Here is a 26,726-nt window from a genome sequence, read left to right on the forward strand (position 1 = left end):
TGTTACTTGCACTCATATTAACAATCTATTCCGAGAAAGTCATGTCAGAACAGTAGAGAAAATATATGAAAAATAATACCTTTCTTCGTTGTTCTCCATGTGATTGGGAAAGGCACCAAACCCCAGGAGTAGCTTTATAGCATCAAGGTAGCCATTGTTACATAGCCAATGTAGAGCAGTCCTTCCCTAGAATCAGCAAGGCAGACCAGAAGGGAATTGAGTACTCGCACCTTTAAAAGCTAACATGAAGACAGACCATTTGTATGCTAGGACTACAATTGATGCTCAGACTGCAAATGGCAAATTTGTCTTTTCACCATTAATGCAGAGATGGAAAGGATGCGTCAAGGTTCTGGCTTCACAGTCTTTAAATAGGCAGAAAACACGAAGATGCTATGGATGATAATATCTGTGTTTCACATAATGTTAAAAACATCGTAACTAAATAGGCTAATGAGCTCTTAACGTTTCCACTACTATTGCACCAACATGTACAACAACGCTTTACAAGGAATCCATTACCCCTTTCCTACTGTTTCTCCCCTTAACACTGTACATGGAAACCAACTGTTAATATGGATGAAAAACAAACTGCTACTATTCATTCATCCATATCACTTTCTAGAATGATTTTAGGATTGTCAGAATTTCTGTAGAACAGAGGAAAGTTTTGTGGACAACATAGACAAATACCACTTTTTTGCTCTTTGTTCCAGCCACAGTCTCAAATTCAATTTACCTGGTCCAAGAAACTACCTAAGACTCAGCTGTGCAAGCTTTACAAAGCACCCTGCCCCAGCATGTTTGTGAACAGTCTTTGGCGATGGAAGACAATCAGATTTTTTGATATTGTCTTCAAATATTGCTTGTTGCCAGGCCTCTGTGTGCGTCATGAAAAGACAGTTTCTGAGAATCTTATTTTTTAAAAAGTCAATTGCCTGCCAAGATAGAGCTGAAAATGTATAAGAAATGCCTGCAGAAGTTTTAGAAGCTAGAGAGAGCTGGCTGTATATGATTTGGGGGCTTTTCCCACAGAGATTTTCCTGATGTTTGAGTACCAAATTATAGCAGTTCCTCTCTGACCCTCTTCAAGGTGTCATTTTCCATGGCTTCTTCATTGTGCTTCCATGCTTACTCATATTGGACCAAGGACGGTTTGAGACATCAAGCTGTAATCCTCACAACAACCCTATAAGATAGGGCAGTATTATTTCCTCCATTAAGAGCCCCGTGGCGCAGAGTGGTAAAGCTGCAGTACTGAAGTTCTAAGCTCTGCTCATGACCTGAGTTTGATCCCGGTGGAAGGTGGGTTCAGGTGGCCAGCTCAAGATTGACTCAGCCTTCCATCCTTCTGATGTCAGTAAAATGAGTACCCAGCTTGCTGGGGGGAAAGTATAGATGACTGGGGAAGGCAATGGCAAAGAAAGAAATGTACCTCTTTATCTTGAATGTTTGGATCAGCCTTGTTTTCTAGGAGCACCACCATGCAATTAATGTAGCCCCCGTAGGCAGCGCACTGCAAGGGAGTCCTGCCTGCATAATCCTGCACGTTAGGATTGATTTTGTTTTCTATCAATATTTGGCAAACGTCTGGGTTCCCTCCTAGAGCCGCCCAGTGTAAGGGAGAATGACCATCTTGGTCCACCAGATCCACTCTGGCTCCTCCTGCAATAGCAAAAGAAGACTTATCAGAACACAGTATGGAAGGTGTTTGATACCTTCCCTCTAAACAACAGCAAAATGAAACACATCGAATGTGAATGGAGGACTTTTTAAAAAATGCGTGCAGCTGGGCTGCTTCCATATAAATATATTAAACATGAAATGCTAGAACAGTTGTTTCGGTGAACCAATACTCATCGCCTAGACCCAGGCTGGCTTACCTCATTCTCCTCTCCTCCACTGTATCCTCACAACAGCCCTGTAAGGCCAAGAGAGTGTGACTGGCCCAAGGACACCCAGTAAGCTTCTGTGGCACAACTGGGGATTTGAACTTGGGTCTCCCAGATCCCAAAGAGTCCCGTGGCGCAGAGTGGTAAAGCTGCAGTACTACAGTCCTAAGCTCTGCTCACGACCTGAGTTCGATCCCCAGAGGAAGCTGGGTTTTCAGGTAGCCAGCTCCAGGTTGACTCAGCCTTCCATCCTTCCAAGGTCGGTAAAATGAGACCCCAGCTTGCTGGGGGGAAAGTGTAGATGACTGGGGAAGGCAACGACAAACCACCCCGTAAAAAGTCTGCCGTGAAAATATTGTGAAAGCAGCGTCACCCCAGAGTCGGAAACGACTGGTGCTTGCACAAGGGACATTTCCTCCTTCCTCCCAGATCCCAGTCCAACACTGTATCTGCTACACAATGCTTCTATTTTAAAAGTTTTGTGTGTGTGTTTAATCTTTTTGTATGTATGTTTTTCATCTTTTTTTAATGTTTTGTTTGCTATCTGAGGGACCTAAAGTTGAGTGGAAAGAATGTTTACAAATGCTTTACATAAATAATATACATTTTTTGGAAAATGTTCCCCCAGGCAGAACAAAATGCCTCTAATTTTCTACAAGTGTGTAAGAAATACAGAAAATCACAAGCTTTACCTTTGCTTAAAGTATTCCAGAACTCTCAAAGTTCCCTTCATGTTTTGCTATAGTCAAAATTTTCGTGAAAACTTTCATTGCCTGCTTATTTGCTCCACCATTATCCCTGTGCTGATTTAGGATTGCCCTTTTTTGTCTGTCATTACTGTTCATTTCAACAGACGACGACAGCAACGTTTCCGTGAATGAGCTTATGAATTAGCCACAGCTGACCTTTAATGAGGGTCTGTATCACTCCTTTATGCCCCATCTCACAGGCACGGAAAAGAGGAGTGTGTTTCATGACGTCAGTCGCATCTACCTGGGCGTTGTGTTGTAGCAGCAATTGCACGGTGCTGACATGGCCAGAAAGGGCAGCTGCATGTAATGCTGAAAGACAGCGAAAAGCGAATGCGGAAATTAAAAGAGGGGCATTGGAATGGGGAACACAGCAAATCTTAAAGCTCTGACCAAGAGGAATAACTAAATTTGAGTCTGGCTGCACCTTAGAGACCAACAGGATTTTACCAGTATAAACTTTTGTGAATCAAAGCTCCTTATGTCAGATATACTGACTCTCAAAAGCTTATACCCGTAAAACTGTTGGTCTCTAAGATGTGGTGGATCTGAATCTAACTATTCCACTGTTAGTCTAGTCCAACATGGCTACTTATTAGACTAACCATGAGGAGGGACTGATAATTCAGAAGAATCCAATTCAAATTCAAATTCCAACGTTTATTTGGTTTAAAAGCTCATGGGCCATATATCACGGATAGATAAGATTTAAAAAGTTACAGTAAGGTAAAATTTAAGATGACAATTTACATTAAGAAATTACAGTGAAACAAAATTTTGCCATATCTGTTATACAGTTGTGGCAGAAGCTGTTTAACAAAAGTCTCAGTTTTGTGGATTCAGAAAAGGTTGAACATTTCAGCATCCATTTTGTAAAAAATTTCCCTCTCAGTTTCATATTCAGGACAATGGAAAAAAATATGTATAAGAGAATCAACAGCCTTTTGTGTACAATTACAAAGACGTTGGTTTGCAGGAATGCCTAAAATGCGGCCAACCATCTGTGCAGTTGGAAGTGTGTTGCAGCGGGCCATCATGTAAGCTTTTCTGAGTTTGGGGATGGTCAACACATATAAATATATCAGTTGTTCAAATTTCACTGAGAAGTTTATCCCAAAGTTGGTGAGCATGTCCTATTTATGTCCAGTAAGAGAGTTTTCCAGTTTTGATCAATAAGTTCCCAGATAAGCATTGTCGTATTTCTCGTTCATTTCATGAGAATAATCCAAATAGTTCACTCATTATGTTACTTTGTGTGTTGGGACATTGCCTTGGCAGAGAGATGAGCGATCAACTTTATAACTTGATAAATACACATAAATAACACCACAGCAGATTTAAGTGTTTTCTTCAAACTTGCAATGTTTTAAGCAAATTGTACCTTTGACTGCTCAGCCCCTCTGCAATTCCAATAGTGACAGCCAGCTCCAGAAGAGATTCTTCATTCCCAAACTGGTCTGGCCTTATCTATCCTGCACTGGCCTAATTCACTGGGCAGACACAGAACATCCTTTTACAGAACAGATCTTTTGAATATTTGTTAGCTTTACTTTGCTCATTATTCAAAATACATACTGCGGTGACAGCAATCCATTTTTCCCCTAGGCACATAATGTGTGACTGATTTCCCACTAACCTTACGCCACTCTTACACTCCTCTTCTCTGCAGGGCTTCCGTCGGATTTCACACTATCTGCCCCGGGGCTGCAACTCACTCCGCCTCTTTCACGCAGCAAACAAGATCCTCTAAAAACCAATTTCTGTTTGCCACGCAGAAAGGGCGAAGCTGGTTGCAGCCCCAGGGCAGATAGTGTGAAATTCGATGGAAGCCCCGCAGAGAAGAGGAGCGTGAGAGCAGCATAAGGCTAGCGGGAAATGATTCTATGTGAAGTGCTGACTTCTGATAACATCAACAAGGGGCTTTCAAGCCAAAGTGAGAAGCAGAGGTGGCCTTCCTCTGCGGAAGCCTCCTAAGAGGTCTCCCTTCCAAGTACTGACCACGCTGACCTTCCGAGATCTGACAAGATTGGGCTATGCCCTGCTACCTTCCCTCTCCACCCCCGGCATATACTTCCAAATTATTTCAAAGGTGCATAGGAACTTTTAGTACTATCCTAGGTAAACTGCACTAACAATGCAAATAGTGGCAGTGAAAAGAAGTCTCTGGGAGTGGGATTTCTAGAACTGAAGTCTGCCAAGACCGCAGCCTCCCGCTGGACAGAACTTGGCTCTAACAGCTGACCCTCCAGTACACACTCAATTCTATTTTTCTGCATCACACTCCTTCTTAAGCAAAAGGCAGTAAACTACTCAAGTGGCTAACACAGGAGGTGTTTGCAACAATACAATTGAATAAAGGAGCTGCTCTGTCAGCACGGCCCGGCTCTCCCCCCGCCCCCCTCCCCCCAATCATTCATTCTGACGCAGGCGTTTTCATTTCCAAGTTTCTGCTCGATATTTTCTCGTAAGCCAAAGTTTCTCGAAGGGAGTCACAGCGACTGAAGAGCTTCTTCAGCCAGCTGGTCACAATGGAGCCCTTTGTTGCACAGGCAGTTAGATCCCTCTCCATTGTACATGGTCAGTGACGGCAAAGCTATAAAGCTGCCCCTGTGCTGCTTCTACAACACCCGTCTCTGAGCCGAGCGGAATTCTTTTTCCTTGGTGTCACCTCCCTACACAATAACAAGTGTCTTGGGGTTCTATTAAAACTCGAGCTGAATGAAGATTGTGCCTTGGTAAGCAAATGCGAGAAACGACGCTAATGCGAGGGCAGAGCCCGGTTCAGCCCAGCACATTTCATAGCAACCGTATCCCAGTTCTTTCAGGGAACGTGTGTCCTGGCATGTGACGCAATTTAACCCTGCTTTCTCCAAAGTTCATGGGTTGGACTAGGCAGGAAGGAAGCAGTTCTCTGTGCTTAAGCATGGAGCTGCCCCCCTGGTATGTAGAGAGAGGAAGCAGCAGGGATGAACACAGTTTGTGGCAGGGTATCACCACTCAGTTCTTCAGAAACAGCTAGAATGTCATTTAAAGTCCAGGGAGTGATTAAAATGGGGAATTCATTGCCAGGTGATATAGTGATGGCCACAGGAATAAACAGCTTTAAAAAGGGACTGGATAGATTCATGAGGAGAGGTCTATCAGTGACTACTAGCCATAGCGACTAAACTTCTGAATCCAAGAGACAGGAGGCAACATCACAGGAAGGCCTCAGCTTCTGCGTCCTGTTGATGGACCTCCAGAGGAACTCGCTAGGCACCGTGTGAAATAGGATGCTGCACTAGATGGACCACTGGCCTTATCCAGCCGGGTCCTTCCTATGTTTCTTTGACATGCAGATGAGGAGCACCGCCCCTCCCGTTTGCACCTGACCTCCCCCAAGCTTCTCCCCGCAACTTGGGAAGAGAAGTTGCAGGGAGCCAAGCAGTTCTGCACTCAGCCAACCCAGTTCATCCTGAAACATAACCTCCACTACTGACCAGTAAACAATGTATATATTGAAACTCTGTGTCTGGGGCTCTGTATTCTTGGTGCTTGGAGGGGGAGGCAACAGTTGAAGGGCTTCTAGTGTCCTGGCCCTACTGATGGACCTCTTGATGGCACCTGTTGTTGTTTTTTTGGCCACTGTGTGACACAGAGTGTTGGACTGATCCAACATGGTTTCTCTTATGTTCTTATATTTTTAATATTCCATCTTGTGAATTTTGAAATGCTCTTGTGTATATCTGTATTTACAATGCTGCTATTCCTAACAACTTTTTGTAAAAACCCATGTCTTACCCGTGCCACCATATTTGTCTGCCATGTTGATATCTATGTCCAGTTTCAAATTCAGCATTGTCTGGATGACGTCATTGCTGCCTTTCCCAGCAGCCCACATAAAAGACGTTCGTCCCTCCAGATCTGAGTCATCTTTCACAGAAGGATGTTTCAAAAAGGCTTCCACTGTTTCCTAAAACACAAATATTCAGTGAGTAGGAATGGTATGAAATGAAGATAAAATAGGGCTCTAGGATTCAGAGAGTGAATTAGTGTCATGACATGGCAATGATTTTTTTTTAAACTGAAGAAAGAAAACTTCATTTTTTCATTTAAAGAAAAATTAAATTAAATCTTGGAACACTCCTTGTTTAAAAACATGGGGAGGATTCTCTGTGCTCAACAGAAGCCTATGAGGCTTTGTACTTTTTTTTTTAAAAAAAGTTATGGGTTCAATTCTAAACAGCTGAAAAGTGGTTTGTGAACTTCACTGTAAATGAATCTTTTAAACAAACTTAAAAATTTTTTACAGGTTTCAGAGTTTTTAAAAAGCTTTTAAAATAATTGTGAGTATTACACGATACTAAGACATGCATATACTTCAGTCCTCCAGAGCAACAAATCAGACCATGATCATATTTATACTTTCTCCTGCGACTGTGTTATTATTATTGTTTAGCTCTATAACATTATTTTGAAAGTACCCTGTGGCTTGCATGATACTGTCTGGGATACATGAGCCATCCCAATCACCCCGCACCTGTATCAAATCTGCCTGCAGCACCATGTCATATGAACCATATAACTAGAATAGCTCTCAACCGCATTCACGAATGACCAAATTCACGTCACATTTGTCCAAAGAATGCACACCTGAGAGTAATCAGGATGGCTCATGTACACAAGGAAAACAGTCTGTAAAACGGCCTGAGAGACTGCACAGCGTGCAATTACAACTTTGTTAATATGCAATGAAAGCACTGTATCAGGTGTCACAAAAAGACAGGTGGGCTGTGTTCCTATTCAGCTGTGCTCTGACGTGAGAAGACACCTTGAAAGCACCCTCCCCACCCTTCCTGTCCTTTTCTCTCCTCCCCGCTTTCAAAGAACAAGGCCTGTCCTAGATATGTACCTTCCTGGTACGGCAGGCACGGACGCACATGCAAACTATTTGGCTTTTCATTCATGCGCTCACAACAGTGCAGCCTCCCCCTCCTGCCCTAACAGTACAATAGGGCAAGTTCTTGGATTGCACAAGCCCAAGAAGAGAAAAGCAATAAAGGTTTTTTTCTTTTTAAAGCAGAGCCAATGTATCAGGTTTCCCACACTTTTAATCACAGTGGGTTGCCCTGCTTCGTGAGGAAATGCCCCCCCACCCCCACCACAACCTCAAATGGTGGACCCTTTTTTTATTTGAACCTTCAGAGTCTTCAAATGAATACAAAATATTAACCTTCATGTAAACAACAAAGTTCAAATCAAAGAACGCTGCCCTCTGCTGGACAGGTGGATTTTAAAAAAGGCAACAGAACTCCCTCCAGAGGAGCCAGGTGACGAAGAAGTCTCTGGAAGGAGAGAATGGGCCACCTTGCCAGGCCTTTGTGCTTCAAGGTTAGTTCACTTATAATTTAAATTACAGCTTTCATGTTGTACTTGAAACCCAACCTGCTGTGAGCCTCAGTTCTCACCCTTATTTGACCACTACAGACCAGCAACAACAATGGCTTAGCAACAACTGACTGCAGCAGTTGCCTATGTTCAGATGAGAAATGATTATGCAAAATGATGATTTTGCATGCAGTGGCATGCAGCAAGCACCAGAGTCCTTCCATCAGTGTGGTGTAGCAGTTAGGCGGCAGTTAGTTCCGGGTCTGCCACATCAGAGGTTGAAGAAAGAATTAGGGCTATTTCCTCTTTATTAAAAAGACAGGACATACTTGATATGATTTCAACTGTAGCAAAAAAAAAAGTAATGACTGATTGTAGATTCCTAAAGACTCCTAGCTGTTGAAGTCTCAAGAAGACAGACAGCTTGCCTGTTGCTCCTGTGTTGTCACATGAGAATAGATTCAAAAAAGAGGACTGCCTGGCTTCTACGCCACCTGCAGCAACTTACACCTGGAGAACCAAATATATGTTGTCCCCTCCCTGCCCTAGATGGCCCACGCTAGCCCAATCTCATCAAAAGTCAGCTTTGGTTGGTCCCTGGATGGGAGACCACTAAGGAAGAGTGGGGATGTTATGCAAGCCACCGCTGTTCATCTCTTGCTTTGAAAACCCTATGGGGTTGCCATAAGTCAGCTGTGACATAATTGCACTTTTTTAAAAAAGCCTCTGCATAGGGAGGGGATATGGCAGAGTATAACCCAATCTTGGAAACTAAGGAGGGTCACTACTTGGACGGGAGACCAGCAAGGAAGACACTTGCAGAGGAAGGCCATGGCCAACCACCTCTGCTTCTCACATGCCTTCAAAGCCTCCTGGTGGGGTCACCATAAGTCAGTTGTGATTTGAACAAGAAGATGATATTGGATTTATATCCCGCCCTCCACTCCGAATTTCAGAGTCTCAGAGCGGCTCATAGTCTCCTTTATCTTCCTCCCCCACAACAGACACCCTGTGAGGCAGGTGGGGCTGAGAGGGCTCTCACAGCAACTGCCCTTTCACGGACAACCTCTGCCAGAGCTATGGCTGACCCTAGGTCATTCCAGCAGCTGCAAGTGGAGGAGTGGGGAATCAAACCCGGTTCTCCCAGATAAGTATCAGCACACTTAACCGTTACACCAAACTGGCTCTTTGATGTCAAGTACATACATAAATAGGTCTTTTAAAAAACAAAAAACTGAAAACCGTATTTCAAGCAGCGACAGCAGAAAAGAAGAGAGGAAGGTAACCTCTTCTAACATCTTGAACCTCCCCCCCCCCCAAAAAAAAAAAGAAAGAAAGAAAGAGTATTCTCTGCCTCTAGCTTATGGCAGATGATATGAGGGATAGCAGTTCTTAGTACCATGGCCAACAACCAGGCCAGTGAATCCAAGGAGAGAGATCACATGACTCTGGCTTATTCCAATCAATACATCTGTTTGCTCTACTTACTGAAAAGTTGCTTTGTGTTGCGTAATGTAAAGGGGTTGCCCCTTGGCTGTCAGATGGGATGCTCCCGGACTTGTTCCTTTCTAAAAGAAGGTGGACAATCTGTGCGTGACCTAAGGAGAGAGCAAAATGACAGAAAGTAGGGCCAAGATGTTCATTATGCCAAGATGTGTGTTCTGGGTTTCTTCCTCCATCTTATCAGAAAAGATAACAAACACACGCTGGAATTTTTCCCAGCAATATTTTTCCCAGCAATGAAAGTTTTAAGAAGAAGAAATCTGATTTACATCTATACAGTCAGTGAAATGAAAATGATTGTGGGGGGGAGGTCATCTTGGGATCAGCCTCAGTTGTTGCATGAATGTAGCAGCTGGTGCAGATGCCGAAGCAGATGCTTTGGTTTTCGGTCTGTGAGGTCAACGGCAGTTTGCACACATCACAACTGTTACCTGGAAACTATTGTTCACTCCCTTCCTCTTCCTTCCCTTGCAGCTACAAGCACAGAACTAAGGTGGTGTGGCTGGTGTTCATTTACTCCTCTGGGCTGACTTTCCCTGGTCTGGTAAACACAAATATGTGTGTGTGTGTGGGGCGGGAGGTATAACCCTATTTGAAATGACAATCTAGTACTTTTTAAAAACCTTTTTTTCAGGGTTCTAGAGATATACTCTTGTATGTACATGGTTGTGGTTCCAGATGCTGGCAGGGCACTTGGGAACTACAGTCTCATACAAAGGAGAACTGCTGAAAGCGAATCTCCAAGCTGTTCTGCTTTCATTTAGCTGTTTCTCGACAATGATCCCCATAGCAAAAATCTCCAGGTAGAGGAGGGGAAGAAAAAACTGCCCTTGGTGAAGCCCCCTTCCTGCTACAGCCCCCTCTAATGGTTGGGTCCTGGAAGGCAGTTCAGAACCTCAGCAAATGCCAGACAAGGGGAGACCAAGAGGCTTTCAGGGGCTTCCTCTGAGCTTCCGGTTACTCGTATTGTGGAGTCACATTCTGATCTGGCAAAGAGGTCAACAGAATTCACGTTATGGTTTCCGTTGGCTTCTAAACTCAAGCCACTTGTGCTTGTTGAAGACCTGTACAAATGGCTGAGCTGTAATGAAAAGAACTCCTGCTGAAGGTGATCGCAAAAGTGCTCTTAGGGATACCCTAGACAGGGGCCGTAGCCAGGATTTCATGTGTGGTGGGGCCCACAGCAGGATATGTTGTTGCAGGGGTCGGGGGAGCTACCCGGTTTGGCAGCCCAGGAGTCTTGGCACTGTAAGCTGCCTCGAGTCCCACAAGCTAACCTCCCTTCACCTGGACCCTCACAGCAGCTCTGCTCCCTCACCCCTTTCTTATGTGCCCCTCTCTCAGAGAGAGAGAGACCTCTTGACTCTCCCCGCCCCCTTTGCTCTGCATGCTGTGTTAGGGAAGGGAAGAGGAAAAAGCAAAAAGGCCAGCAGCAATGCTACTACTTGTTCAGAGTGGTGGTGAGCAGAGGGGACAGATTGGGGGCCCTCCAATGGAGGGGTCATATAGTTGAAAGGATAGGTCTAGCCCCTCCCAGGCCCCACTGTAGCTACAGGCCTGCCCTAGACTGTGGTTGTCATTCCAATCCCTCCTCAAAGTCCATGTTTTCCATGAAGCCTACTGCTTTACTCCAATGGCCTCCTGTCCGTTGGAAACCACATTTGCTCACACTCAGCCTTGTTTTTCTTCTTTGCCTCTTGCCATTCCTCCTTTTGTTTTTGGCTCATTTTGGTAATTTAGAGTCTACACACCTCAGTGCAGGAACCTGCACTTTCCCCCCTGCTTAGAGCACTCTGTAAATCACTGGGTACAGTTAGGACTCCCTTCAAAATAACAACAACAACAAAGGAGAATATCCATCCAAAAGAAAAAAAGGATTGCCTATGTCAAGATTCAGGCTTTATACAGAGATAAATGGAAGAGGCAGAGAAGCTGTGGATGATAATTTTATAATTTTAGTATTTACATATAACCAGGGCTGTTTTTGTAGCAGGAACTCCTTTGCATATTAGGCCTCGCCCCCTTGATGTAGCCAAACCTCCTGGAGCTTCTAGTAGGAGCCTACTGGAAGCTCCAGGCACTGTAAGTAAAAGCCTACTGTAAGCTCCAGGAGGACTGGCTACCTCGGGGGTGTGACCTAATATGCAAAGGAGTTCCTGCTGCAGAAAAAGCCCTGCATATAACATCAAAAATAGTGTAACACAACAGGCTAACAAGCTGCTAACACTACTTTTTTTTTGTCATCATGTCACAGTTGACTTACGGTGACTTGGTGGAGTTTTCAAGGCAAAAGACATTCAGAGGTGGTTTGCCATTGCCTACCTCTGCGTCACGACCCTGGTATTTATTCCTTGGTGGGATCCCATCAAAATACTGACCAGAGCCGGCCCTGCTTAGCTTCCGAGATCTGATGAGATCAGACTAATCTGGACCATGCAGGTCAGGACTTAATAGTCCTGTTACTCCAAAATGATAAAACAGCCAAACAGCCATGCTTGCCTATTCTTCTGCCATCCTTCTCACTTATACTATCTTCTGAGAGCCAGTTTCGTGTAGTGGTTAAAAGTGGTGGACTCTAGTCTGGAGAACCGGGTTTGATTCCCCACTCTGCATAAAGCCAGCTGGGTGACCTTGGGTCAGTCACAGCTCTCTCAGAGCTCTCTCAGCCCCACCAACCTCAGAAGGTATCTGTTGTGGGGAGAGAGAGGGATTGTGATTGTAAGCCACTCCAAGACTCCTTCAGGTAGTGAAAGGTGTGGTATAAAACCTCCTCCTCCTCTTCTTCTCTCGCTCTATGTTCTTTTCTAGTTCTCACGTTTCTCTTGCCTTGATTCTAGCTCCACTCTCCTAGAATCCTTTTGTCACTCATTTGCCCTTAAAGAGATTTTTCCTAGCCAAATTTTTACAACTTTTTTGAAGCAGGCTCCAAATTTAGAAAACCAGTGTTCCGCAAGTGTCTACCGATGTCTAAATACCCATGTCTCGATAGAATGCAGCAAGTTTGCAACTTAGTATTTACCCAGTAAAGCTGCCCAATGAAGTGGCGTTCGGAATAAGTTGTCGTAAGAAGTCACATTGCAGCCCTCATAAGACGTCAACAAGTCAACGACAGCCACATTCCCATCAGCAACTGCGAAATGGAGAGGTGTTCGTCCTTCATAGTCTTGCCAGTTCAGTAGAGACTCAGTGGGAGCAGCATCCTATTATACAAAAAATCCAGGCAATTTAGCTACATGATCTTTATAAAAAATGCCACTGGTTATATAAAAACACTGATATTAAGCATTGATTCAACAGTGCAACTGCAAAAGAATAAAGCTAAGAACGTCTAAGTGCTAAACAACCACAGTACTTCTGTATCTTTAAGACCAACCAAGTGTGCTTAGAGAGCACACGAAAGCTTACATTCTGAATAAAACCAGGCTGGTCTTAAAGGTGCAACTTGACTCCTGCTTTGTTCAACTACTTCAGACCAACCCGGCTGCCCACTTGGATCTACTTCTGTATCTGTTCATCATCATATATCTAATAATGACGGGTGACATGCACAGAGCAGATCAACAAATCGGTGTGGGGGGGGGGGGGGCGGTGCATGCAGGTGAGGTTTTGTAAACCCAAAAGAACCTGCCAGAGAAATTCTGAAAGCAAAAATTAGCATATGGTTTAAAAACCAAACAAAAAGGGGCCCTGTGATGTCTGCGCATGCAGACACTGAAAGAGGAACCTGTAGGGGTCCCTGTAGGCTGAGATATTGCGAGAACACCTATCAAGATCTTTAGCTGCCATTCTGGAATGCTTAGACAATCCCTCCCCCTGCCAACAGGGGAGAAGGAAGGAAAGCAGCAGCCAGTGGAGAGGGGGAAAAGAATGAAGCAGAAACCACAAGCAGGAAAAGCTGCTAAAAATGGGGAGAGAAAAAGCAGAAGCCAGAGCAAGTGTGGAGGAAAGGGGGAGGGGGAAGCAGTAGCTAGCAGAGAGCAGGAAACAGGGATAACATGGGGAGGGGGGCTGGAAGGGATGCAGGAATGGGATTTCCTTGCCCCTGACTGAGAGTATTAGGCTATTTGGTTAACATAGCAGAGTTTTGCTCAGTCACAGAAGTGTGGTACTTAGCACAGTAAAGAATTTCCCAAGAAGTATGTTTCATTCAAGTAGATCCAGTTCACATTCAAGTTGCAGTCAAAAGAAGAGAGAGAAGCCTAATCTAAAGAGTACTTTCCCTTATCATAAATGGCCAGCTAATCCAGCATCATATCGGTGTGGGTGTGAGGGCACTGGATCTATAGGAGAGTCCTGCAGAGAGATGTGTCTCCATGGAAGGCTATGTGCAGAGAGAGAGAGGACAAAGGAAGATGGAAGGAGAGGTGAGAGGGCAGCTCCCGCCCCTCAATGTCTAGGCATGCTGAGTCACTCACTCCAATAGAGAGTCCCCCCCCCCGTTCCCCTCTTGTTGCTTCTTAAGGCAATGGCAGATATTGAAATGGGACCCCCAACAGATTAAGCAGCCACCTCTGAAGATATTTTATTTATTCATGTTATTTATAGTCTGCCTTTCTCACTGAGACTCAAGGCAGACAACCAATGCTGTCAGCATAGAGGAATCAAATCAGGCTCTCCAGATTAGAGTCTGCTGCTCTTTACCACTACAACAAACGGGCTCACTAACCTTTCTCCACTTGAAGCAAGAGAAGAAAACATTCTTAATTAATGCCCACAAGGTTCTTCACATTAGGAAGAGGATCCCAGAAAGGGGGGGGGGGGAGGAGAGAGAGAGAGCTTGGTGAATCCCTCTGTCCCAAATTACCATTCCCCACAAACCCTTCCCACACAATATGGCGAAGCAGAATGCCCACCTCCTGCACTGTACTGCTGCGGTTCAGAGCTTCCTCCACATATAGCCATAAAGCTCAGCAGTCACAGCAACTGTGCTGGGTGGTTGACTCCTCACATTTGAAGCCAAGGTGACTGATCCAGGCAGAGCCATATTAACAATTAGCCCAAGTAAGTACTGGCCTATGGGCCCCCACGCCGTTAGGGGCCCCGGGCCAACTTTCCTCCCTGCTTGCAGCCAACGTTCCGTTTAAAGCTGAAGTCTTGTGTGCAAAAATTCTACTTTGTGAGCTACTGGTATTAAAGTTGTGAGCTCCTGCATAAATTATTGTGCTCTGGGGTCCTCCTTCCTGAGCTAAGACAAAACTGTGTGAGCTGGAGGCTAAAAATCTGTGAGCTAGCTCACGCTAACTCAGTTTAGAGGGAACACTGCTTGCAGCCCTCCCAGCCTGCACACCCAGCCAGCAACTGAACTGCTCTTTGCCCAACTTGCCTGGTGCAGCTGCCGCTGGCTTGGTCGCCAAGTTTGCCTCTCTCTGCCTTTCTCCCACAGTTTAGTAAAAGGGGCTTTTAAGAAGGTGCCAGCAGGCTGCAATGGGAGCCGTGGGTAGTGGGGTGGGTGCTCAGGCTCTGAGATAATTTGCGAGGGAGTCCCTGAGATTTCGACTGCCTAGGGGCCTCCACAGGGTTTAATCCGGCACTGGATCCAGGCAGTGCATACCAAAGCTCTGGAGCACCTTCGCCCCTGCCAGTGAGGCTGGAATGCATTGAAAAGGGAGCTCTTGAGGCAATGAAACAGAGTGCAAGTGGAAGAAAATCCAATGTGGATGTGACCCAGCACAGGTGAAAAGGCATAATACCTTGCTAACTGTGGCAGTGATGTAAATAAAAAACCCGCTAAGAGACACCATAAATTTTAAACAACAAAACAGTGTAATGTAGAGGTCAGTGGTGTTCTGACAAAGCTTGCACATAGAACTTTAAATAGACAAGAGCATGTAGCAAAAAGACATTCACAAAAGACAGTTCAAAAACAGTCTTTCCAAGGAGTAACAATATTCCAGTATTTAGTTTGTGGAACTAAAAGAAGCCCTTCCAAAGATGTCTGTTCTAGATATCAAGACGTTTCATCCGTCTTTCTTCAGTTTGGAGGCTTATTTATCACTGGAGCCCAATCTTTACAATACATTCACAGGAGACCAGCAAGGTTCAGAACACGTGTGTTAGATTTCCAGGTTCAGCATCAGGAACATCACCTGTGGCAGTGATGGCAGCAATGCCTGCAAAGCAAGCTCACTTCTGTGACACCATTGCATTCACGCATCGCTTTACTAGTTTGTGAGGGATTTTTTAAAATCAGGCCCCTTTGAATGTAGACCTGTAAAATGTACATGCATGCTGTCACTTTTTTTGTGAAGTGTTTCACTGATAAAAAATCACTTTAATCTGCTGTGACTTAGACATCCTGGCTGGTTCAGTTCAAATTCAAGGATGCTGTTGGAGCACCACCTGATCCTAACTGTACAGAGGACACATAATTGGCACTAAAGGAAACAGTTAAATGGCAATTATTTTAACACAAAAGCCTCACCAAAATGCATCTGACGGTGTGGGCAGCACTTGAGTCCTTGTGGTTCGCTGCCCAGTGAAGGGGGATTTTGCCTTCAACATCTGGGATCCCAATATTAGAATCATGCTTGATTAAAAGTTTCACATGCTCTGGATTATTGTAATAAGCACTCCAGTGAAGAGCTGTTTGCTGCAGGAAAGGAAGATATATTTTAAAAATGTATTCAAATGAAACAAACCTCAGGGACTGTTTAGGATTTTTAAAATATCTTAGACACTACTAGTAGATGACTGGGGAAGGCAATGGCAAACCACCCTGTAAAAAAAAAGTCTGCTGTGAAAACGTCATGATGCGACGTCACTCCAGAGTTGGAAATGACTAGTGCTTGCACAGGGGGACTACCTTTACCTAGATGCTACTATATTTCTTAGTACCTTTTAAACTAGATCATAATGCTTGTACACATTACATTAAACTTCTGTAAATTTCAAAGGCTGAGGATTGTGAAGAGTGAGGAATAAAACTGTGATTCCTGATTTGTTTCTGTTTAATGTCTGGATGTGGTTGTGGGGTTGAATCCTGCAAATCCATGTCACTAGCAGAACTGGAAAGTCTTCACTTATCACATAATATTCAAAAGAGGATGACTCCTTGGGTTGGAAGACAAGTCCTCTGCTAGCAGATCTGAAAGATCCAGTCTATGATTTCAAGTATGCAGCACACAAAATCGAATTCATTGCCGTCACCTAAGCAAGTTGGGGCTGAAGTAGGCTCTCCTTCCTTGGAGGTTTTTAAACAGAGGCTAGATGGCCATCTAACAGCAATGAAGGTCCTGTGAATTTAGGGGGCGGTATTTGTGAGTTTCCTGCATTGTGCAGGGGATTGGACTTAATGACCCTGGAGGTCCTTTCCAACTCTATGATTCTACTTTGCATGCCCTGTTTGTCAGGGAAAGCAAAAGCAAAATGCCAATAATAAACCAACAGTGTATAAATCTTCTTCAGATAGGTTCCTACTGGTAGAAACCAACACACAGAAGTTGCTGACACTGATTCCAGGGGAAAAAATAACCGAGCTATAACTTGGTAAACCCCCACTTCAAAGGTACTGCACAGTTATTTGGGAGAGAATGAGAAATCCTCTTTAGGAGCTCATGTTATTCAGTCTAAAAGCACAGTGTGGAGCTTGTACAAGAACAAGTAGGCACTGCAGTATGTAGGCAATTCATAATTTTAAACGTTTTTAATTATAGAACAAAAAAAATCATCTGTTTTGACAACTGGAAATTTACTGGGATAGTAAAAACAGCAAAACAAATGCTTGTACCTTATTTTTGTCCTGTGTATCAATCTCTCCTGGTGCCATATATTTTAGCAACAAAGCTAAACACTTTGGACTCTTGTGCCGGGTAGTTAAGTGCAAAGGCGTGATTTCTTCCAAATCCTTCTTCATCCAATTTGCTCTACGAGCGAGCAGAAGTTTCATGAAACGATAGTTTCCCTGAGTGATTTAACAGAGGGCCAAAAGGTGGAGATTAATTTAAACACTGTAGCTATTATTAGTTATTAGTTTCACAATGGTCATTACAAGCAATAGCTATAATGTTAGGGTGGGGGGAGTGCTTCCTCAGGGGGAAGTGGAAGATTGCCAGTGCCTATTCTAGTCCTTGGGATCTGCTGCTGTAATCTGAAACAAAATCCATCCCTATACCACATTTGCATCCATTCTGTTCACACAATGAGACACAAAACGTTGTTTCATATAGGACCTGAAGCAATGGACTCAACGTACAAACAGAAAGGTGCTGGCTGGATATTAGGTGGAACCAGCTGTCTAGGAAGGTGGTAAGCTCCCCTTCATTGGCAGGCTTCAAAATGTGGCTGGATGATTATTTATCAGAGATGTTTTAGGGCTGATCCTACATGGAGCAAGGGGCTGGACTAGATGGTCTGTATGGCCCCTTCCAATTCTATGATTCTATGATAGTCATTTGCAATCAACTTTTTCTTGATATGCTACTCCATTAGCATACAATGTTATTAATTTGGAAATATATTTTAAAAATGAAACTAAACGTTAAAGAGCTTTCCTTCTGGATCTTTCCTTCTGGATCTTGTTTCAGTCACAGTCTTCACTCCAGTTTATCCCATTAAATATCAGTCACAACTTGGCAGCCCCCCCTCCCCCACCGCAAACAGTTAATATTAAGAAAACTAAGTTGTACTTTGTAGGTTAGCTTTCTTTTCTTTTTTTAAAAAAAGTACATTAAAACTATGACATAATAGGCCTTACTGAAACTTGTGGGATGACACCCACAACTGGAATATTAGGATTCAGGGGTACAGCTTATTTAAAAGGGACAGGCAAATGAGAAAGGGCGGAGGTGTAGCAGCATATCTGAAGGAGGCATATACTTGTGAGGAAATATGTGAATCTGATCATGGCAGCTCAGTTGAGAGTCTCTGGGTAAAAATAAAAGGAGTAAGAAATAACAATGATATTATTGTGGGAGTCTGCTTTAGACCACCAAGTCAGTCAGAGGACTTGGATGAGAGACTTCTACAGCAGACTGCAAAGTTCTCCAAGAGAAGGGATACAGTGATCATGGGAGATTTCAGTTGCCCAGACAGCTGTTGGAAGTCCAACTCTGCTAAAAACGAAAAGTCAAAAAGAGTCCTGTCTTGTCTTGCTGACAACTTCCTTTTCCAGAAAAAGAAGACGGAAACAAGGGGATCTGCTATCTTGGATTTGATTCTCACCAACAAGGAAGAATTGATTGAAGAAGTAGAAATAGTGGGCACCCTGGGCAGTAGTGACCATGTGATTTTGGAATTTACAGTCTTAGGGAAGGGAAAACCAATACATAGTCAGACTTATAGGTTGGACTTCAGAAAGGCAAACTTTGATAAACTTAGAACTATGCTGGGTAAAACCCCATGGTCAGAAATACTTAGGAGGAAGGGGTTCAGGAGGGGTGGGAGTTTCTTAAAAGCGAAATACTGAAAGCACAATCACCGACAATTCCTATGAGAAGAAAAAATGGAAAAAGCCTAAAAAAGTCGAAGTGGCTCCATAAACAGCTCTCTAAAGACTTGAGAAATAAAAATGGCTCCTTTAGGAATTGGAAGGAGGGCCCTTATAACCAAGGATGAATATAAACAAATCACCAGTGCTTGTAGAGAAAAAGTTAAGAAAGCCAAAGCTCAGTATGAACTTAGGCTGGCCAAAGATGCTAAAAACATCAGAGTAAGAAAAAGAGCAAGGACACGGTAGGCCCATTGCAAGGGCAAGACAGTGAAATTGTAACAGGTAATGAAGAGAGGGCGGAACTACTAAATTCCTACTTTTCCTCAGTCTTTTCTTCTGAGGGAAACGGTGCTCAACATGGCAAAAACAGAACATATAAGGAGGGTATGAAGTTCCAACCTAGGATCAGCATAGGGGTAGTACATAAATACCTAGTTTCTTTAAATGAAACTAAGTCCTCAGGGCCAGATGAATTACATCCAAGGGTTCTAAAAGCTTGCGGATGTAATTTCTGAGCCTCTGGCTATTATTTTTGAGAATCCTTGGAGAACAGGAGACGTGCCGGAAGATTGGAGGCGGCAAATGTTGTCCCCATCTTCAAGAAGGGGAAAAAAGAGGATCCGGGTAACTACAGGCCTGTCAGCTTGACATCTATACCTGGAAAAGTTTTAGAACAAATCATCAAACAGTCGGTCCTGAAACATTTAGAAAGAATGGATGTGATTACTAAGAGCCAGCATGGTTTTCTCAAGAACAAGTCATGTCAGACTAATCTGATCTCTTTTTTTGAGAAAATGACTACCTTGCAGGATCAGGGGAATGCTATAATCGTTTATCTTGATTTCAGTAAGGCTTTTGATAAAGTTCCACATACTGTCCTTGTTGACAAGTTGGTAAAATGTGGTTTGGATCCTGTTACCATTAGTAACAGGATCCAAACCACAGGATCCAAACCACAGGATCCAAACAGGATTGGTAACTGGTTGACGGATCGCACCCAAAGAGTGCTTGTGAATGGTTCCTCATCCTCTTGGAGAGGAGTGACAAGTGGAGTGCCTCAAGGATCTGTCCTGGGACCAGTTTTGTTCAACATCTTTATCAGTTATTTAGATGAAGGAATAGAGGGAATGCTTATTAAATTTGCAGATGATACTAAATTGGGAGGGGTTGCAAACACAGAAGAAAACAGAAACAGGATACAGGATCACCTTGACAGGCTGGAAAACTGGGCTAAAACCAATAAAATGAATTTTAACAGGGATAAATGTAAAGTTCTGCATTTAGGTATGAAAAATCCAATGCATGGTTATAGAATGGGGGAGGCTTGTCTTAGCAGTAGTATGTGCGAAAAGGATCTAGGGGTCTTAGTGGATCATACGCTGAACATGAGTCTACAGTGTGATGCTGTGGCTAAAAAGGCAAATGCAATTTTGCGCTGTATCAACAGAAGTATAGTGTCCAGATCATGTGATGTGATAGTATCGCTTTACTCTGCTCTGGTAAAACCTCACCTGGAGTATTGTGTTCAGTTTTGGGCACCAGAATTTAAGAAGGATATAGACAAGCTGGAACGGGTCCAGAGGAGGGCGACGAAGATGGCGAGGGGTCTGGAGACCAAGTCCTATGAGGAAAGGTTGAAGGAGTTGGGGATGTTTAGCCTGGAGAAGAGGTGGCTGAGAGGTGATTGGATCACCATCTTCAAGTACTTGAAGGGCTGTCATATAGAGGATGGTGTGGAATTGTTTTCTGTGGCCCTGAAAGGTAGGATAAGAACCAATGGGTTGAAATTAAACCAAAAGAGTTTCCGGCTCAACATTAGGAAGAATTTCCTGACCGTTAGAGCGATTCCTCAGTGGAACAGACTAGTAGCTCATGAAGTAGAATTTTTGCTCATAAGACGGCACAGCTTAGAGGGAGTATTGGTCCCCAGACTACTCAGTTACACTGGCACAGTGAAGGCATCAGGTAATCCTAATGCTCCTGTCTAACACTTCCCTAATCTAACTGGGCCACATAGGCTGGTACTCTCTTCTATATTCCCCTTGCCAACACCAAGAGCCACCCAGAGCCACTCCAGTCCACCCTCAGTCAAGGGAACAAACCACAGTTGCTCTGCAACTGCCAACAGGGTTTCCATGGCAATGGAATCCGCTCTGATTGGCTGACCTAGAAAACAGTGGAATCCTGTGATCCCCTGGCTTTACACAGCCAGCCCTTGGCTCAAAAAGCCCTGGATAAACAAATAATTAACTACAAATTACAATGTAATCACATTTACAAAAAAATTAATTGGTAAATATTAAGTTTCAGGTGTTTGCTACTGACATAGGGGCTCTCACACAGTAGTAGTAGACCTTTATTGGCATTGATATAAGAGTACAGTATACTTTCTAATTGGGGCTCTCAAGAGTATGTCCCAGGCTTCCTTCTCAACCTTTTGAACTTTGGGTAGGTCCATTAATAGTACTTGGGCTACTTAGGGTTAGGGGTCAGAGAGCTACCCTTGACCCAACAACCTTATGTCATGCTTCACACTATTTTTATTGCATTGTTTTCTGACTTTTCTGGCTGAAAACTGAAGCAACAAACATGAATTTCAGCAGACTTTGGAGGCTGGCAGAAGACAGGAGGGCCTGGTGTGACTTTGTCCATGGGGTCACGAAGAGTCGGACTCGACTGTGCGACTGAACAACAACAAAACCTTCTAACCATATTCAGAAATTGTACTAATGTTATCTAGTTGTTTTGCCTTTCTATCCATATATTTTAAGCCTTCTGACTGGAGAAGAAATTTAAGCGTAATAAAGTTCATCAGTGCACGAGTTCCTGATGACTGCAGGTTGTTTGGGTTACTGAGGGTACAAAAAGGTGTACAAGAGTGAATCCCGCCTCAAGAGAGAGCACCTCTGGCATGCAGGGTTGCAATATCCTACAGAGGAAGAAAATTTTAGCTCCTGCCTCAGCAGAGTTCTCAAGTACGGTACTGTACACGCTCACAAAGAGGTGAATGACTGCCGGTGATTATGCTTGAGAAAGTAGAAGAGAAATAAGGTGGACAGGAGTTGGGTGCCATTGTGCCTACATATCTATAAGCTTTGGTTGGAAATGGCATTTATTTGTTCTTGGTGGAATCACCTAAAACACACACGAGGGATCCACGGCAGTGAGTCACTCAGATAAGAGAAGCACCCCTAGAATGGAAGGAGCAGCATCTATTCTCAACAGGTAATAGGGTTGCACTGCACAAAAATGGCTTTAAAGACTTGCTTGGATTAATGATTGGGGCTGTGGTCTATATGCAACAGAAAGAACTGAAGCATAGCAGAAGTATTCACATAGCACATTAAACAGTACAGAGATTTCATAAATAGGACCCTACTTACAATAACCTATACACAGAGTATAGCTTATTGTACGTAGGATCCTGTTTATGAAATCTCTGTACCACTTAATGTAACACTGCCGCTATGCTTCAGTTCTTTCTGGTAGTTCCAGACTTCTAAAATCCTAATTTTAGAGAGCCAGTTTGGTGTAGTGGTTAAGTGTGCGGACTCTTATCTAGGAGAACCGAGTTTGATTCCTCACTCCTCCACTTGCACCTGCTGGAATGGCCTTGGGTTAACCATATCTCTCCCAGAGGTTGTCCTTGAAAGGGCAGCTTCTGGGAGAGCCCTCTCAGCCCCACCCACCTCACAGGGTGTCTGTTGTCGGGGAGGAAGATAAAAGAGATTGTGAGCCACTCTGAGTCTCTGATTCAGGGAGAAGGGCTGGGTATAAATCTGCAGTTCTTCTTCTAAGACATTAGCTAATGAATGTCTCATTTTGTTGATTGTACTGACTCACTATGTGTAATCTATCTCCACTTCCTGTGACAAAGGTGGACAACAGATAAACAAACAAACAATACAGCATACAGCATCCTGTTGAAATCCATAATCATGGTCTGAACATCTAGGTAGAAAAAGTCTGCACAGCTACAGCATGGGTCCTCGATTCGTGGAAACAACAGTGTTAAGCGTGATGTTAAGGACCTGGGTCCACAAATGCTCTTTCCCTTGCGATGGCGCTTTTGCAGCAAAGAGATTCAGTACAGCAGTTCAGAAGAAAGCATGCTGAAACCTGACTTCATTAAACTGCCATAAGGAGGAGTTAAGTTCTGATAACCTCCCCATCAGCAGCAAAGCTGATGTCCATGTAGGCCCTGATTGCAAAGAACATCATTCTCATAGTGAACGGCATACACGTGGCAGACTGCTATCTCTAAGCAAAATGACAAGGACTAAGAAATTAAGCACTGAGCCTGGACCATTCTCTGAATAGAATCAACAGGATGTCATAATCAAAAACCAAACCAAACCTTTGACCTGTGTTTGGGTGTACATGAGGATGCCAAAATATTAGGATAGAGAAATGGCGCCATCTTCTGAATCTCTACTAGATTATCTTGAGATCCAGGAGGATTCTCCTTAGATTTTCTGATGATTTACAGGTCAGACAGAGTAGCCCATAATGTGAACAGGTGGCTATTTGCACATAAATTCCAGAAAATAACATACAAAGTGGTTCCTACTCCTTGGAAGCAAAGTTCTTAGGTGTGCAGTTTGAAAATGGGGAAGAACAAGATCTCTTTCTAAATAGGAACACCCTATTTCCATCAAGTGAAGCACACGATCGTCATAAGGGATCGCACTCCTCCATAAATTTTTTTGTATGTATAAAATCAACCAATTTATCATTTCAGTTAGTGACTTCCAAGGCAGTTTTCAACTTAAAGGTAACCATCATCAGTAAACAACATTTCGTTTGCCTTGACCAGCGTTTGAGACAGAAGAGATTCAGTGTATGTGTAAAGGACACTTTGCAGTATCCTAAAGTATCATAGCAACAGTTCTCAGAAGTAAGAGGCCTCTCCTGTGAGTTTTCCCTGCATAGAAATCTCCATCTCTATTTGTTATTTTAACCCCTGGACAGAAATGCAGATACTGCGTTGATAGGACAGTTAGCTCAACGGCCTTCTCACTCCCAGAACATTTATGAACATATTGCTTAAAGGTTCAGGGTGGGGCATATAGTTCATATAAGGTGAACCAAGAAAGTTAAATTTGTGCCAGACACATCCTCAAGTTTTCCCAAGAGTTTACTCCTCACCTTCAGATGGCTACATCAGTGTATGGGCAATCAGTGACAATTATAAGAGCTTCCTCAAAAGCTTTTGAATGCATGGCTATTAGAAGCAACAAAGTGGGAAATCCAGGAGAGGGAAATACCATCCTCATCCTCTGCTGGCTTACGGAACAACCAGCTTGCCAGCTTATGCTCCCCTGCCCACCAGCCAGTCCCCAGTGCTGCCTCTCCACAGCTCACACAGTCATGTCGAGCGAGGACAGCAGGTGCAACTGCTGTTCTGTCTCTCCTCATTCATCCATCTGCCCTCCTATTCCCGACCCCCCCAAGGCCAGGACAATGGTAATGCTGCTTCATATGAAGTTGATTTAACCCCTCTCCTATATTTTTTAAAAAATGTTTCATTTTTTCCTGCTAACCTGAGGGATTGTTCAAGACAGTGCTGGATTAAACCCTGTGGAGGCCCCTAGGCAGTCAAAATCTGGGGGGCCCCCTCACAAATTGTCTCAGAGTTGGAGCACCCACCCCGCTACCTGTGGCCCCTGCTGCAGCCATCTTCTCAAAAGCCCCTTTGACAAAGCTGGGGGGGCAGGAGACAGAGAGAGGCAAACTTTGTAAGTCGTTACAATGCCTGCAGCAGCCACACCAGACAAGTTGGACAAAGAGTGGCTCAGTTGCTGGCTGTGCTTGCGGGCTGAGAGGGCTGCAAGCAGGGGGAAAACTGGAGGGGGAAAGCTGGTCCAAGGCCCCTAAAGGTGTGGGGGCCCATAGGCCAGTGCCTGCTTTGCCTAATTGTTAATCCGGGCCTGGTTCAAGAGCACAGGAAAATGTCCTTTCTCTCTACATGTCCCTGATCTGCAGATTTAAATACCAGCAGATGGGGCCATGTTTCACCATTGATGCTGATCTTAAGAAGACAAACTGCAGTTACTATTTTCGGTCCTTATGGCTTACAAAAACAACAAAATGTCCTTTCACTGTAAAAACGTGGTACATTTTATTACTGTTGTATTATTGTCAATCAAAGATTTACCACAAAAAAGACCATCTCTGAAAGCTTGTTTTCCTATCCAAGTAAATAATGTTCATGATATTGCTTAGAAAGTTAAAAAAAAATATTAAACATTCACTTTAAATTGTATTACCACATTTTTAAATGCCTGATAATTGTTATTTTAATGATAAATACCAAATGACATTTAACAATCAGTAAATTAAACCTACAATGCTTAGCATGGTTATTTCAAAGATCAGTTGAACTCTGCGGGAGTTCTTCCAAAACACGATTTGAAGACTGAGCTTTATGTGTAACTTTGAAGAGAAGCACGCATTCCTTTCCAAGGAGCAACACTGACAACTCTCTAGCCAAAAGCCTTTTCCCAGAGAGTGCATTTCGGCTTGAGCAATAAGATTCTCTTAGGAAAATATCCCATTACATCTCTTCAGTGCATCATTCTCCCCAAAGGGAGTATTGAAAAACCCACTCCAAACAGGTTATTGTTGCTCCCCCCCCCCCGCACACACAGTTTAACCCACTATTTCTCTACATTTATATTATCTTCTTACTTGTCATACTTTGTCCTCAACAGCAGGAAAAAAAATACAATCTTATTTCAAAGTATGGAAATCCTTTGTACAAATGAGATGCAAATTCTCCAAAAATTTTGTTTTTAATAAATAATACCAGGAGGCCAAGAATACCTTTTAATTGACTTCTGACTGCATGATAATAAATTTGCATCTACTGAGTTAATGTTTTGTGTTTGGCTTGGTTTTAGTAGTGACATCAGAGAGGAGGGTTTTTTTTGCTTTTTAAAGAAGTATTTTTAATTAATGGCAGAATTTATCATTTCATCTTTAATTCAGAAAATTGCTTCATTCTGGGAATATTTATTCAATTTATTCAAATTCCTGTAAGTAGGTTTGATTTCAAAGTTGGCTATTACGCTGTTCAAGAGAAAATGTTCAGGAGACTGAATATAAGATTAACAGACCATCCTTCTATAAGCTAATTTCCCCCATATGGCCTCTTGTATTTTTAACATGTGGTACAGTACTTCTGCTTAATGTGCCCCAATTAAAATAGTTTCCCTTCAAGGTTAGGGCAGTCTCCCGGGAAGCAGCATTTATTTTGCAAATATTTTATCATATTTGATTATTGCTTTGTTTGTAATAATGTATTAAGGCTTCCTACAGTGATGAGAAGCAGTACCAGTAACTGCTCAACTGCTTCTACTGCTGAGTCTTTAAAATAGATCTAGACTATTAAAATACTAGAAACATATACAATTAATAGATAGAAGGGTGTAGGTTACAACAGCCCCCCAGTTTCTGTTGCCTCTGCTGTGCTGGATCTCTGAGTTTGAACCTGAGAGTCTTCTAAAAGCACTGTGATGGGCAGACATGATGGTCTGCTCTTCTTAAAAGTTTAAAAGTGAAGCCCTTGGCCATGCCCAAAGCATGGATTCTGGCCATCATTTCGATCACACACAAGCTTAGTTTGAGCCCAGCAGCACCTTACAGGCCAACAAAAGTTCCAGGGTATAAGCTTTCATTGTCAGATACCAGACAAAAAAATTAAGATGCCTGACACCTTCAGCGTGCATCTTTGCAACTTTTGAATTCAGCACTGTCAACCTTCAGCTGGCAATCAAAATGATAACA

The 26,726-nt window shown here is 43.4% G+C and overlaps 1 protein-coding gene across 1 annotated transcript in view; it reads right to left on the bottom strand.

The window, feature by feature from the left end:
• The window catches only part of INVS (inversin), a 131,819-nt gene that overhangs the window by 49,756 nt on the left and 55,337 nt on the right, over positions 1–26,726 (bottom strand). The window contains exons 4-11 of the mRNA XM_060247789.1: positions 17,238–17,411; positions 15,933–16,100; positions 12,531–12,711; positions 9,497–9,606; positions 6,422–6,593; positions 2,798–2,953; positions 1,436–1,665; positions 80–186 (exon numbers count right to left, since the gene is read on the bottom strand). Coding sequence (XP_060103772.1) covers positions 80–186; positions 1,436–1,665; positions 2,798–2,953; positions 6,422–6,593; positions 9,497–9,606; positions 12,531–12,711; positions 15,933–16,100; positions 17,238–17,411 — 1,298 coding nt within the window. The remainder of the gene's footprint in view (positions 1–79; positions 187–1,435; positions 1,666–2,797; positions 2,954–6,421; positions 6,594–9,496; positions 9,607–12,530; positions 12,712–15,932; positions 16,101–17,237; positions 17,412–26,726) is intronic.

The sequence above is a fragment of the Heteronotia binoei genome, chromosome 10 (assembly GCF_032191835.1).
Source record: "Heteronotia binoei isolate CCM8104 ecotype False Entrance Well chromosome 10, APGP_CSIRO_Hbin_v1, whole genome shotgun sequence".
Lineage (NCBI taxonomy): Eukaryota > Metazoa > Chordata > Lepidosauria > Squamata > Gekkonidae > Heteronotia > Heteronotia binoei.